This window comes from Populus euphratica, unplaced genomic scaffold (assembly GCF_000495115.2).
Source record: "Populus euphratica unplaced genomic scaffold, PopEup_1.0 scaffold162.1, whole genome shotgun sequence".
Lineage (NCBI taxonomy): Eukaryota > Viridiplantae > Streptophyta > Magnoliopsida > Malpighiales > Salicaceae > Populus > Populus euphratica.
The window spans coordinates 192318-207461 of NW_011500047.1; the positions used below are offsets into that span (position 1 = coordinate 192318).

Below are 15144 nucleotides of genomic sequence, written 5' to 3' on the forward strand. Positions count from 1 at the left end.
TTCCAAGCTTTCATCATCATCTACATCACATGTATTGTTCTTCGATAGCAAGCAACTGCTTTTCTTTTTTTCTTCCCTCATTTAAAATAGTGAGCGAGAAGGAAATGCTTTTGGATTCCTTGCTGCTACGTTTCCCAGCATTTCATGGCAGCAAAGAAGAGTAAAAAGGGGTATCAGAAAAACTTTCCATACAATCCTCGACTAAAATGTGAAGCTTAGAGCAGTGTTAGGATTTGCTGTGTGCTTTCGGAAAGGTTGGATAAAAAAACTAATTCAATTTATGTTCTAAAAGCTAATTGTTTTTTACATTTAAAACTGTGTTTGGTGCGTTTAATATGAAAATAATATTAAATTTATATATATATTTTTTATAATTTTCAATAATTTTAACATCTTGATAGAAAAATTAAAATTAAAATTATTTTAATATATTTTTTAAAATAATATTTTTATAAAATACCACTATCACACTTAAAAAAGAAGAAGAAGAAGGAATGTTTTAATTTAAAAGCTGAAGTGTGACATTCTTTATTTTTCATAGGCTTTATCAATAGTTAGTTGTTTTTTAAAATAATTTTTTATTTAAAAATATATTCAAATAATATTTTTTTTAATTTTTTAAAATTATTTTTAACATTATCACATTAAAAAAATTTAAAAACACAAAAAATTTAAATTTTAAAAAATAATGTTTTTTAAAAAAACATTTTTAAAATATAAAAACTTCAAAATAGATTTGTTGTCATAAAAATCTTCATCGTTGACAACAGGACCACATTATCAAAGTGGATCTACCGGTAAGATTTCAGAACAAATGGTCATGTGGGTGACTCTTGACTTGCGGACCTATGTCTTTGCTACTTTTTCGTTACTTGCAAGAATGTTTGCTTGGTCCTTGTCAGGTGCAGTGAGCCTGACAGGTAACCAAATGGTTCGAGGAATTACTATGAAATCAATGCAGAGGTGATGGCACACCAAACCTGAGAAAGAAGACAATATCGTGTCTATATATCCTTACGCTTTTCTCGATTCAAGGAAACACAATCAAAACCTATATTTTTACATAATATCTCGTCACAGCAATTCTTAGACCTTTCGCTCAGCAAAAGGAGCATTTCAAACTGTTCAAAACTTCAGAGAATAATCATCTTGCAGTTCATTTAAATACTGACAGCAATATATGCTTTCTTGAGAGAAACCACAACGAGGATCATATTCCAATTCCCAAAGGTTTTGTAACCCCAAAATACTGGGAGAGACTTATTGGAGGTAGCTCAGCAATCAATGGAAATGCAGGTCTCCGCAACCAAGGTGTTATCAACTTTGTTAACGAATGGATTAATCTTGACCCAAACAAGAGAGAAGACAGAGGCCAACAGCACTGACCAGAGAACAACAATGGTTGGTGTTCTGTTTTGGCGACCCATTAGACCTTTAAGGAATGGATAGAGATGAAGAATCACCCAGAAAGCAAAGAACACCTTGCCAAAGAGAGGCCCCCATGCTTCATATCCTTTGTTAAGTGCATCAGAGAATCCAGCAACAACACCAACAATATTGATAATGAGAAGTGTTGTTGGAGGAATCAAAAGTGTTGTCCACTTGACCATATATAGCTCCCCAAATTCTGTATCTTCGGCTGCTTTGGCTGTGACAGTGAAGTTCGTATCGATGCCAGCCAACATTTTTAAGAATCCCTGGAAGACCGCAAAGAGATGGGCTGAAACACCTCCGATCACCCAGAATTGTTCATTACGCCATAAATCTTCAATGCTGACACCACTCCATCTTAGCTCAAGCACTGCAGTTACAATGATAGAGATAAAGAGGCCAAGAAACAGCATGCTTGCCAGGTTTGAGAGCTGGATCAGTGACAAGGTACAATACATATTCAGTCCCTTTAGCACATGATTACTAGTGGAACATGAACTGTAGATTGAATTTGGCAAACTGTGATTTTTAATATCGCACAGAAAATTGGTGACGCAGAATAGCAAACTAGTAATAGTATGCATAGTTCAATGGCTTGAGAAGCATTGTTCCAACTTCTACCTAGCAAAACATTTTAAATTTGCCCTAAGAATAACTCACAAGTAAAGAGACATGATTTTGCAACCATTTTTCATTCTAGGATGAGAAAAGGAAGATCATAAAAATTACCGTTGGTATGATGAATTTTCCGGTGAGCAGACAAACTGCAGGAATTGTGCAGTAGGCAATGAGAGGGAGGGATGTAAATGGGTACACAATGGTGTTTATATACGCAAGCCTTTGGAGCCATTTAAGACGGCCTCCTCCGAAACCGTACCAGAGGGGACAGTGTCTGCTAAAGAAAATTTCCACAGAACCAAGAGCCCATCGGAGGACCTGGTGCAATCTATCAGACAGGTTGATGGGTGCAGATCCTTTGAATGCAGGCCTTACAGGCATGCAGTAAATTGATCTCCATCCTCGGCAGTGCATCTTGAAGCCACTTAAGATATCCTCAGTGACTGATCCATATATCCAACCAATCTGAGAAGACACAATAAAAAGGTTTAAAATCGACAATACAACCAAGCCAACTAGGTCCAAACTGAAAACCACCAGCATAATTCCTACTTGAATGTTAATGCAATAGAAGGTCACATCATGTTTTCAACTAAAAAATCAAGAATTCAAGATTGAAATGACAGTCTAGGGTAGAAAATGCTGTGAATATTCAATTTAGTATTGTGATTGTGATAATAATTGTTTTTTAAAATAATTTTTATTTAAAAATATATCTAAATAATTTTTTTTATGTTTCACCTCTTTTCCCCATTCAGTCTTCTCTTCGTAGCCACACCCTATGACATGAATTGCTTCCTTGATGAGTGTTGATGAGTTCGCAGACTCAGGTACTCCTCCATTCTCCATTAGCGTAGACTCAATGAAGACAGAAGATAAGCCAAAAGTTTTCTCAAAGCTCAACTGGGAGATCAGCATTGACCTTTCATGCTCATCATAATCTGCAGGAGAAAAGGCCCCAGTATAACTTAGTGAGTGAAAATTCTGTTAACCTATCATCTAATCCAACTCTCTTAAAAAATTTAAACTTACTATCAATCTCTGTAAGATTAAATATGGCAGCATTGAGATCCTCTCTTTTTGCATCTCTGTAAACCTCAGCTGGATCTTGAGCAGGCTTCTTCTTTGAGGGGCAGCAACATGAGAAGCAGGATGAAGAATCCTTTCCCTTGCGTAAGCTGGGCATAGAAGGAGGCCCGTAGCCGTAAAGTGCTTGCCTATTGAAAACACAACCAGTTCCTACATATACTGGTCCTTGAATGCCATCCAACCCCTTCATGTTAACCTGACAATAGAATAGAAAGAATTGTCAGAATTCAAAAGGCTATAAACAACAGGAGCCAGGATATTATGGCAATGTTGTATTATTTTCAAAATCAGCATATTGTTGCCTAATTTTCCACTTCTTCCACTTTCTGCTCTGAGTAAAACATGTGTTGCACATCTGTCTGTCGATAGGAATTGGGAGAGCAAAAAGATTAATGATAAAGAGGATTTGAAGGGCCGATGTATCTATCTGAACTTCATTGTAGATTAACTTGAAATAAGTTTGAAGATACTGATTTCTGTCATTTATTTAAATAAGAAATAATTTCTAAACTTAAATATTCACATGACCTGAAAAGACCAACTTCCATACCCATCAAATGACCTAGCTATTTAAAAACTTCAGGATAAAAAAAAAAATGGAAGAAAATGTTTCTGCTACTCTAGTTTTATTTCTTTTTGAGAATTATAATCCAGATAACTTTACCATTTTATGTTCAAATTGAAAAGAGGAGAAGATTAAGCTCGATTTAGCCTTACATCAAAGAAAACTACGTTACGATTGGCGTAGCGATCACTCTTATCTATGCCATCAAACCTCTGAGGGAACTGCACATAGCATACATCTCGACCTACTTGTGGATCCATCAGGATGCACATTGCCTCTCGAACAGCCTTGCTATTGTTTACATAGTGATCACAATCAACATTGAGGATGTAGGGAGCATTTGTGAGAACTGCAGACACTCTCACCTGTATAAAGCCATTCGTGAAGTGTTAGTCCAACTCCAACATGAGGTTCATATGAAGCCTTACCAATCTTAAATTATTTGTACAAACCAGAGCATTTTCTGCACCAGCCTTTTTGTGGTGCTGGTAGCCAGGTCTCTTCTCCCTGGAGACATATACTAGACGAGGTAGTTCATTTCCTTCAATGTCACGAGCTCCAGTATTTCCAAGGAAGACCTGTCAAGAAAACGGCCATATATGGTTATTGAATTTTCAGATAACATGGAGTCACTTTCATGGAAGAGTTTTATGGATGTGTCAAATAGACTGGAGTCGCAGGATCACATGGGCTTCTAATAAATATTGAAGGAACACATAAAAGATCAGTATCTTGCTCAGAAAAGAAATGCAAAAATTGGGCCATAGGATTTTATTTCGAAGCCTTGAGGATTCTGAATTCAAAAAAATGTTTCAATTATTTCATAAATTCCAAATAAACCACTGTCCCTTAGATTACTAAATGCATCAGGAATCTTTCTATGGTAATTGCAGCTTTAAGCCAGAGAATTTTCACATCTTAGATGTATCATGAAATCAATTTTGAAAATTTAGATAACAGTAGTGCAGATCCTTTATTTCTCTTGATCTTACTATAGAAGCAGGGATATTAAAGATATCCTGTTGATCTCATTATCTTCAAAAGGTTAAACAGCTTTACTGAACCAATTAGCAATAGACTTTCTACCCAGTACTAACATGAAAAATCAAGCAAGATTCAAAAGCCAATGAAGATTTCAACCTGAATCATGCCAGGATGATCACGTGTGTTATTCCCAGGCCAAGGTGTTCCATCTTGCATAGTCCATCCTTCTTCAGGTGTTTTCTGAGCCTTTGCTACCAGGGCATTAACTCGGACTTTGTACTCTTCATAATCCCTCTGAAACAAAATAGAAGGACATGACAAATGACTTGTAACCAAAACCAATTACATAATGCCTTTTCAGAAAGGATGAGTATTTGAGAATTGTGTAATAAGAGCTCAGAGCTTACTTTCATTGCTCTACGTTCTTTCACGAAAGAAGGTTGAACCTTGTCTTTCAAGTAATCAATTTTCTGTGAGAAGTAAAACTCCGGTGCTCTTGGTTCAATTGAGTATTTTTTGCAGAACGGAACCCACTTCCTTGCAAACTCAGCTGTTTCTACCAGAGATTCAAATGTAAGCATAGCTGCACCATCATCAGACACGTAGCAGGAAACTTTATCGACGGGATAGTCCACAGCAAGGATGGAAAGGACTGTATTGGCAGTGATCAATGGCGGTTCTTTCAGTGGATCAACAGTACTCACGAAAAAATCCACACCAGCAAGCTGAGAAGGCTCACCCTCTCTTTCATACCTGGTATGGCATTGTGAACATCATATCATTTACACTTCGATCAGCACATTGTACGGGTGCATTTATGTTTTCTGCAGTTATTTTGTGCTCTTCCTACATGTACTACCTCTACGTTATTATGTGTATTGATATGCACAGCAAACTTAGCCCTGCCAACACCTCGACATGAAGAAATGGATAAACAGCTATTGATAAAGGTTGGAAACTAACAGTTGTATTTGTTTTTGAGTCTCACAGAAGGTAAGGTTGTATGCGTCGTATAGCTAATGTTTGTGAGCCACTTTTAGCAATAAAAAAAAGAAAAAAGAAGATGGTAAATTATGCAGATGACGGTGATTTTGTGTCAAATCATAATCTTCAGTTTTTAAAGGCTTTACTAGTAACATGAGATTTTTTGCTTCCATATAGTGTACCTTGCAGACAGCCTTTCGATAAACGTTTCTCTATTGACAGGATTCCACTTGGGGAACTGATCCAACACCCAAGAAAATGCAAACCAGATCTCACATATGACAGAAGTAAGCCACAGGCCAAAGGCACTATCGACAGGATTTGTTATTCTGTAGTGGAAGAAGAGGCCCAGAATGACCAGTCGCATAATGATCACGGCTCTGTATGGTGTGAGTTTGTTGCGTGGAATTGGATAAACAATTGAAAGCGGCTCCGAAGCCTCTGCAGACCTGCAAATTGGAAAGGAAACATCAAATGAAAGACGCCTTGGCATTGATTCTTTTGTTTCAACTTTAATGAATAACTGTTGGATGAGACATTTAACCATCAACAGTTGATAAAAAGCTTCAAGTAGCTTGCAAGACCTTACAACATGATTAATTTGAAAACACCATCTTTATTCCTTCAAGTTTAGATACCTCGATCTCAGTCTTCTCCTTGTGCAGTGTTTCAAAATCAAATAAGCCATGTTTTTGTACTTACGGTTTCTCTTCCATCTGCTGTTCCGTAGGAACTTGAGCTGGTTCATTTTCAGCCTTAGGACTACTCTTTTTCTTCTTGTTCTTTTTATCCTTCCAACTCTCCACCCGATTCTTCCAAATTGGATTCCCATATTCATCATTCATTTCTTCACAAAAACATAGGATGCGATAGATAACCCCAAATAAAAAAGAAGAGAGTTCAAGAAAAACAAAATGATCTTTAGAAAAAGCAAGGTCACTAACCGCTATCCACAGTGGACACACTACTGATATGTCTAGCATGAATTCCGACATCCTGTACGAACCAAGGTTAATTAAACAATGCTGCCAGAATCCCAACATTTGAAACATTATATATATAACACGCAGCAGGCTTAAAACTTCATGGATGAAACTAGAAAAAAACTTGATAGTTCTTCTTGAGTTTCTTTAAATCAAAAAATAAAATAAAATCATGAGTCTCTTATGCATCATTTAACATTTTATGAAATAGTTATACCTGAGAATCGTTGAAGTGAGATGCCATTGTGGATTGATTGCCAGACCCCTTCTTTTCTACATCATCCAGCAAGTTCTCTGGAGAAAGCAGGCATAAATTAGCATATGAATATTAAATAAAGAGGTGCGTGACAAGCAAATGGAAGGGATTTTCAAGAATAGGAACCACTATGAAAGTTTCAAACCCTGAAATTAAACCGCATAGTAAAAAGAAAAAAATCTGACACATTGATTTACCAGACCATAAGAATGTATTAACAAAATCAGCAAAAGATAACTTCAAGATGGGGGTGGTACCATCATATGGCGAGCCACACCGCAAGCAAACTTTCCGGCCCTCTTTGATTTCAAACTCAAAACAAGACTTGCACATGGGATAGTTACACTCATGGCAAGCCACAAATAGCTCACCATTGGCATCATGCCCCACCTGTTCACCACAGGTATGGCATATAGGAGCCCCAGATTCCATCATCCTGCTTATTACCACTTTACCAGCTCTATACAACTCCAATTCTTCAATTCTTTCAAGAGGGTCTTCCTCTGCTTCCTTCCAATCTTTTGTTTTGGCCTTGTTTTTATATCAAATACCCTAACCAAAGCTAGGGTGTGTTGGTGTCTTTCAGAGGGTGGTACTGACATTTTTGTAATGGCGAAGAGAAGGTTGAGGGTGGTGGGTTGGTGAGGTATGGCGGTTGGGGAGTTAGTGTCATGTGTTTTGCAGAGAAACACAAGTGAGAAGCAACGTCTATTTTTTGGGGTGTAAGTGACTAATTTTGAAAAATTTGCGGGAAATTTAAGGAAGGTTTCTGTTGGGCAGAGCACATCTTCAACTAACAAACTTTCAATACAAGTCATCAATACATGATCTTGGGCTGGGATGCCATGTGAACAGAAAACTGGCAGGATCCAGATGGTTAATGAGTATAAACACATGATCTTGGGCTGGGATGCCATGTGAACAGAAAACTGGCAGGATCCAGATGGTCTAGTGTCTAACATCGGCATGGTTCCCATAATCATCAATCATCATATCAATGTGTCAGGGTAGTTCTCTCTCTGAAACGGAAAAAATAGAAAGAAACGTAGAATGGAGATCTCTTTTACGACGCTGAGCCCATATATCTGGTTGTTGGTCCACTAATAGGTACAGGATTAACAGTTTATGGCTACATAATTGCAATACCAGAAACGGCAGTTTGCAACTTCGAATCAGACTATAAAGAGTAACCCCAGAACAAATGATGGGCATAAATAAGTGACTATAGAACGCATCTCTTGTTAAATTTACATAATATGCATTTGTTTTGTAACTTCTTTTGCAAATTGCTAGACCAGAAGTGAACAAAGCCATTCAACGAACCGGAAACTATCGTCTCCTGAACAGAATCAAGGCATGCTCTCCAGACTATGATGTTGTAGCTCTAATCTAAGAAACAGAATTGACCTCTACTACTTTTTTTGCGTCACAAATAACAAGTTTTCTGAATCAATTGGAGTTTTACGGAACCAATTGACCTGCCAGAATGGAAAGTATGAGATGAAAGGATTCTAACACGAGCAAAAGACAATAAAAATCGACCTTTTTCTCAAATCAATGTTAAGACATAGAAAATCTTCGTTGCCATCGGTCTGCCCTGCTTCATGATATTTGGAGCAATCCCACATTTTCACTGATCAACTTATCATTTCCACCGATCAACTTATCATTTCCACCAGAAATTATCAGGTTCCTCTTCTCCCCGAAGTTTGAAAATGTGACACAGGACACAGCAGCAACATAGCCACCCACATAGTAATCCAAATGTAACCTATTTCTTGCAAAATCTCAAGATTCTCTTCCTTACTTCTATCACGACCTGAATCCCGAATCCATGACCGGCACATAGGCAATGTTTCCCTTCAAGGTTCCAAACCTATGCAAATCCAAACTTAGAAATTTATCCTAACTCAATCAGAGTTCAACGAAATTTATTCTAACTCAATCAGAATTCAACGCAACATTAATAACAAAATCAACTTCATAATATAATTGAATTGTCTTAATACAAGAGTCAATATAATTTCATAGTTTCGGAGCACTAATTAGACATAAAGAAAAATGCACGGATTACAACCAAAAGAGCAGGTTCTGAAGGTCCAACAAAAGTGACCTGCTATCAAGCTATAAGCCTGAAAATGATAAATAATGAGAGTGTGAGTTCAACAACTCAGTGAGTAGATAACGTTCAATATACACACACGAGGTAATATAGCAATGAGAAATATATATACAAGTATGAATTTAGGTTCTTATAAAAAGGTTTCTCAAATAGGCCATAACAAGAATATCATATGGTAAAATCGTCAGAAAATCAAAATGCAATGAGCATGAGGCTCCGTACTGTGGGATGATCAGTCCACACAGGTTGGTGACTCCCCCGACCAACTAGGGTTCAGATACGATGTGCACAAAGACTAACATTACCCTGTTACCATAAGTATTCTGACTAACATACCATAGAGCCATAATCATAATCAAACAAACATATTAATATCTCAAGACTCAACTCATGACATCAATCAAATGAGGAGCTATCAATTCATAAGTCAATCCAAAATACATACTGGTTCATATCAAGAATTCGGATTCAACGAATGATCATGCTTATCATAACAAGGATAATAATCACCATATATATTATCAAGAAGCATGATCCAATTCATATTAACAAATCAAATATTTATAATATTTCTCATGCATATGGAAAATTATCCACTCACCTGACTCGAAAGCAAACAGAAAGCAAAAGCAAACACCGAAGAAAATCCTACTGACGTCCTGCCGGTAGAATATCAGGATTATCTGAATACAAAGAAGACATATTCAAGAATGACTCAAAAGAATATATAACCTATTTAATACACTTATTTAAGGATATATTCCATAACCCTATATATTTTTGAACTAATTAGTTATATTCCAAAAACCCAAAAATTAATAGTTTTCTCAAAATCCAATCCATAATAAAATAAATAATAAAATTGGTAATACTTCACTAACTAACCCTCAATTATTCATCAAACACATCTGCAAAAGCTAATATTACAGCTAGGGACTAATCTGTAATTTATTATATTTTTAAGGGTCAAATTGTAACTTAATCCATTTGGAGGACCAAACTAAACTTATCATAAATCCATGAATATACTGAAATTCTGACCATAACCAATCCTCATTTCTGTCCAGATCATCTCATTATACTCCAGGGACCATTCTGGAATTTTATCAAATTTTTAGGGTTAAACGGTAATTTTTGTCAAATTGAAGTTTACTTTCTATTTCTATTTATTAAGTTTTTTTTGAATTACTACACTACCCCTCGTTCATTTATACCCACACTTTAAGCCACCAAGGGCTTTATTGTATTTTCCTACTCATTTATTCAAAACATTACAATGTGCTTTCTGTCTCACTTCTTCCTTCATTTATCGCAAGAAAACTGAAAAAGTTCAGGAAGGTGGAAGTGGTTTGGAGACAAACTTGCGGTATTTTACATACAAAGAGCTCGCTGAAGCGACAAATGACTTCAAAGAAGAGGTGGGAAGAGGAGGTTTTGGTGTTGTTTACAAGGGGACAATGCAGGCAGGCTCTACTATTGTTGTTGCTGTCAAGAAGTTAGATAAAGTGGTTCAGGATGGGGAAAAAGAATTTAAAACAGAAGTACAAGTGATTGGCCAGACGCATCACAAGAATTTGGTCCGTTTGCTAGGATTTTGTGACGAGGGGCAGAATCGATTGTTGGTGTACGAGTTCTTGAGTAATGGCACTCTAGCAAACTTCCTTTTCGGATGCTCTAAGCCCAATTGGAAGCAAAGGATCCAAATTGCCTTTGGCATTGCAAGAGGACTCTTGTACCTGCACGAAGAATGTGGCACCCAAATCATTCACTGTGATATAAAGCCTCAGAACATACTTCTTGACAATTATTACAATGCTCGAATATCTGATTTTGGACTGGCAAAGCTTTTGGTGATGGATCAGAGCAAAACTCAAACTGCTATTAGAGGAACAAAAGGGTATGTTGCACCTGAATGGTTCAGGAACAGACCAATCACTGTGAAGGTTGATGTGTATAGCTTCGGTGTCATGCTGATAGAGATAATCTGTTGTAGAAGAAATGTAGATTTGGAGATCGGTGAAGCAGAGAATCCAGTACTGACTGATTGGGCTTATGACTGCTATATGAATGGAAGTTTGGATGTTTTAATTGGAGATGACATGGAGGCCAAGAATGACATATCGACACTAGAGCGTCTGTTGAAGGTCGGGATTTGGTGTATTCAAGAGGATCCATCTGTCAGACCCACCATGAGGAAGGTCACACAGATGCTTGAAGGAGTTGTTGAAGTTCCTGCTGCTCCAAATCCATTTCCATATAGTACAATTAGCAAATACAGTCAGTAATGATCTTTTTTTTTAGATTAACGTGGGTGTCCGGGTCAGCTTGCGTGCACCACAACTAATACCACGGGCCCTGAAGTTAACGACCATGTAAGCTTCCGGTGGCAGTCAGTAATGATCTTTATTTCACTTAGATATGATTTTTCTACGGTTTTTTCCACCATGAAATGTAGCTTTATAAATTGAAACTGTGTGTTAAATTTGAATTAGTTTCCAAGGAATCAACATGTTGTGATGAATCCAAAAACTTGAGGTTAGCATGTTCTTGTTCTTTTAGTTTCCTTGCTTCAGATATACCAATGGAAGTTCATCGTGGTGTTACTCTCTTAGCAGAGTAAGGGTAGGGATTAGGTTTAAAGTCCAATTTGCTCTGTACTACCATGAGAATCAAAATAAAAAAACACAAGTCTTGGTCAAGAGATGTTTGGCTTGTTTGGGGGCATTTTTTCTTCCGGGAAACGCTTAGTGATAGACATGTAAGAACCTGTAGTTCTTGCGGACAAAGCTTTTTACAGCAAAAAGTGAAACATCAAACACCATTCCATTACATCATGGTTGTTTCCGCTATCCCTTTGCATAATTAAGAAAGTAACAACCAGCAACTTGGTCCCTTGAATTTCATGTTGAATGGTTAGTATACGGTTGTAAGTGAAGCATGTTGTAGCTATAGATATTCTCATGAATCTATTAGATGGGGGGGTTATATCAGGACAGGAACAGCTGATAACTATACAATGCACTATACTCTGTAGAACCCATCATCATTACTTCTATACCAGCATTTGTCTTAATAGAAAATGGACCGAGAACTCCATGACAATCACACGCCCACTCTGTAGGGACTGCAAGGATTCTAATTAAGTAAATTGGCAGGTAACCACTTCCATTTATGTATGGTTGAAAGTCTTGCCATGGTACGCCATAAGTAATGTCCAAGCCTGTAATTCTTGAAAATTCAGAGAAAAAACCGTTGTCCAGAAAAGGCCCGGGAAGACTTGTGTTTGGCCTCAGGCTCCACCCTTCTCTTTCCCATAGGTTATTTATTGACCGTGCCTTAATTTAGTTTGCCTCACAGTTTGGAGTCATCATCATCTTTTGCAATGACCTTTCCTATCCTTCATCTTTCCTTTTCCTTGCTCATAATGCTACTACCTTTTTCTGTTGCTCAAACTGGTGGTAATATAACTGTGGGTGATTCCCTTTCCACTTCTGAAAACACCTCATGGCTTTCACCTTCTGGTCACTTTGCCTTTGGCTTTTATCAACTTTATGGCAACACAGATCTCTTCTTGCTTGCCATATGGTACGATAAAATACCAGACAAAACCATCGTCTGGTATGCAAATGGAGATAAGCCTGCACCAACAGGGTCCAAGGCAGTGCTGACAGCCAATCGCGGGATTTCACTTATTGACCCTCAAGGAAGAGAGTTGTGGAGATCCGAGACAATCATTGGTGTTGTCGCCTACGGTGCCATGACTGACACAGGCAACTTCGTGCTTCGAGATCGTGTTTCTGTTAAGCTGTGGGAGAGTTTCAAGAATCCTGCGGACACTTTACTGCCTTCACAGGTCTTGGACAGGGGGATGACCCTTTCTTCTCGCCTATCAGAAACCAACTTTTCTAAGGGAAGGTTCCAGCTTAAACTTAGAGATGACGGGAATCTTGTGCTAGCAACAATAAACCTGCCTAGTGATTATACTAATGAACCTTACTATAAAAGTGATACCGATGGTGAGTTGGATTCATCGAGTCCTGGCTATCAAGTGGTCTTTAATGAGTCAGGATACCTGTATCTATTGAGGGAGAATGACCAAAGAGTCCCTCTAACACAGAGAGAAACTGCCTCCACTGGAGACTTCTATCACAGAGCAACTCTCAACTTTGACGGAGTTTTCACCCAGTATTATCACCCGAAAGCATCTACTGGCAATGAAAGGTGGGCACCAATTTGGTCTCAACCAGATAATATTTGCCAAGCAAGTTTTGTCAGTGCTGGCAGTGGAACCTGTGGGTTCAACAGCGTCTGCAGGCTGAATTCAGATCGAAGACCAATCTGCGAATGCCCTGGAGGATACTCGTTACTCGATCAAAATGATCAGTATGGAAGGTGCAGACCAAACAACACACAAAGTTGTGAAGAAGATGAAGTGGCTCCCGTGGAAGATTTGTACGATTTTGAAGAACTTACAAATACAGATTGGCCAACATCTGACTACGCTCTCTTGCAGCCTTTCACTGAAGAAAAGTGCAGACAGTCTTGCTTGAATGATTGTATGTGTGCTGTCGCTATTTTCAGATCTGGTGATATGTGTTGGAAGAAGAAGCTACCACTCTCGAATGGAAGAGTACAAACTAATCTTGATGGGAAGGCTCTTCTCAAAGTCAAGAGAAGTAATGTCAATCCACGTAGCCCTTATTCCCCTAACAACAAAAAAGACACAGACGGTTTGGTCCTGTTGGGATCTGTGTTTTTGGGTTGCTCTGTGTTTGTGAATTTTTTGTTGGTTTGTGCAATTTGTATGGGTTTTTTTCATCTACCGCAGGAGAACAAAGAGAATTCCTCAGAAAGACGGTGCTGTCGAAACAAATTTGCGGTGTTTTACTTACAAAAGAGCTTGCAGAAGCAACAGAGGGGTTCAAGGAAGAGTTGGGAAGAGGAGCATTTGGAGTTGTTTACAAAGGGGTAGTGCATATAGGGTCTAGCATTGTTGTGGCTGTGAAGAAGCTAAATAATGTGGCAGAAGATAGTGTGAGGGAATTCAAGACCGAAGTAAATGTGATCGGCCAGACCCATCACAAGAACCTGGTTCGGTTGCTGGGATTCTGCGAAGAAGGTGATCAGCGGTTGTTGGTGTATGAGTTCATGAGCAATAGAAGTCTATCGAGTTTTATTTTTCAAGATGCAAAACCTGGTTGGAAGAAAAGAATCCAAATTGCCTTTGGAGCTGCAAGAGGACTTTTGTACTTGCATGAAGAGTGTAGCAATCAGATTATCCATTGTGATATCAAACCCCAGAATATACTTGTGGATGAATATTACAATGCAAGGATATCTGACTTTGGTTTGGCAAAGCTCTTGTTGCTGGATCAGAGCCAAACCCATACTGCCATCATAGGGACAAAAGGGTATGTTGCACCTGAATGGTTCAGGAACATGCCCGTCACTGTGAAGGTGGATGTGTATAGCTATGGTGTACTACTGCTAGAGATCATTTGTTGCAGAAGAAATGTGGAGAGCAAAGCAACCATAGAAGAACAGGCAATTTTAACAGACTGGGCATATGACTGTTATCGTGAAGGGACATTGGATGCCCTCGTTGGATCTGATACCGGAGTCTTAGATGACATAGAAATGCTAGAGAGGTTTCTGATGATTGCTTTCTGGTGTATTCAGGAAGATCCATCTCTCCGACCCACCATGAGGAAAGTTACACAAATGCTTGAAGGAGTAGTTGAAGTCCCTGTTCCACCATGTCCATGCCTTCTTTACGCAGCAAGTTAAAGCACCTTTGTAGCGTTGCCAGCCCTATTATCTTTCAGTAGTAACCTTTTCTTGATTACTGGCTTCTTCACCAGTGTCTTTTCCACCATAAGTTCTTCACTTAAAGATTATAAGTTCTTGTCATTTCTGTTTGCCTGCTACTACAAAAGGCAGCGTTGTACACAAGTAATGCTGTATTCGATGCGTGCCCTAGTTTCCAAGTACTGTGGTTTGATAGTTATTGTCACGACCCGAATCCCGGATCCATGACCGGCACATAGGCAAGGTTCCCCTCCAAGGTTCCGTACCTATGCGAACCCAAACTTATATACAAATTTATCCTAAC

The 15144-nt window shown here is 38.3% G+C and overlaps 2 protein-coding genes and 1 pseudogene across 2 annotated transcripts; 2 read left to right on the forward strand and 1 right to left on the reverse strand.

Moving 5' to 3' along the window:
- Positions 1-981: 981 nt before the first annotated feature.
- IRX1 (cellulose synthase family protein) lies at positions 982-7542 on the reverse strand. The gene is made up of 13 exons (XM_011001474.1): positions 7168-7542; positions 6872-6948; positions 6616-6667; positions 6374-6518; positions 5854-6120; positions 5095-5440; positions 4844-4981; positions 4156-4281; positions 3856-4068; positions 3082-3334; positions 2791-2990; positions 2161-2514; positions 982-1862 (listed from the first exon to the last, which is right to left on the reverse strand). The coding sequence occupies exons 1-13, from the start codon at positions 7343-7345 to the stop codon at positions 1275-1277; spliced, it is 2937 nt and encodes a 978-aa protein (XP_010999776.1). The 5' UTR covers positions 7346-7542; the 3' UTR covers positions 982-1274.
- On the forward strand, positions 7520-11733 carry LOC105107536 (G-type lectin S-receptor-like serine/threonine-protein kinase RLK1). Its single transcript, XM_011001491.1, has 3 exons — positions 7520-7543; positions 10259-11313; positions 11427-11733. The coding sequence occupies exons 1-3, from the start codon at positions 7520-7522 to the stop codon at positions 11446-11448; spliced, it is 1101 nt and encodes a 366-aa protein (XP_010999793.1). The 3' UTR covers positions 11449-11733.
- A 520-nt stretch (positions 11734-12253) lies between these two features.
- LOC105107520 (G-type lectin S-receptor-like serine/threonine-protein kinase RLK1) lies at positions 12254-14942 on the forward strand (annotated as a pseudogene).
- The last annotated feature ends 202 nt before the right edge of the window (positions 14943-15144 follow it).

What these genes read in the sequence shown, in the direction of transcription:
- IRX1 (XM_011001474.1), bottom strand. Translation starts at nt 7,345, where the DNA reads ATGATGGAATCTGGGGCTCCTATATGCCATACCTGTGGTGAACAGGTG. An exon ending in ATCATCCTGGCATGATTCAG is followed by an intron (nt 4,282 to 4,843) that starts GTTGAAATCTTC and finishes TTTTCTTGACAG; the next exon opens with GTCTTCCTTGGAAATACTGG. An exon ending in CTGGTGCAGAAAATGCTCTG is followed by an intron (nt 4,069 to 4,155) that starts GTTTGTACAAAT and finishes GGCTTTATACAG; the next exon opens with GTGAGAGTGTCTGCAGTTCT.
- LOC105107536 (XM_011001491.1), top strand. Translation starts at nt 7,520, where the DNA reads ATGGCGAAGAGAAGGTTGAGGGTG. An exon ending in CGAAGAGAAGGTTGAGGGTG is followed by an intron (nt 7,544 to 10,258) that starts GTGGGTTGGTGA and finishes CCACACTTTAAG; the next exon opens with CCACCAAGGGCTTTATTGTA. An exon ending in ACAATTAGCAAATACAGTCA is followed by an intron (nt 11,314 to 11,426) that starts GTAATGATCTTT and finishes GGTGGCAGTCAG; the next exon opens with TAATGATCTTTATTTCACTT.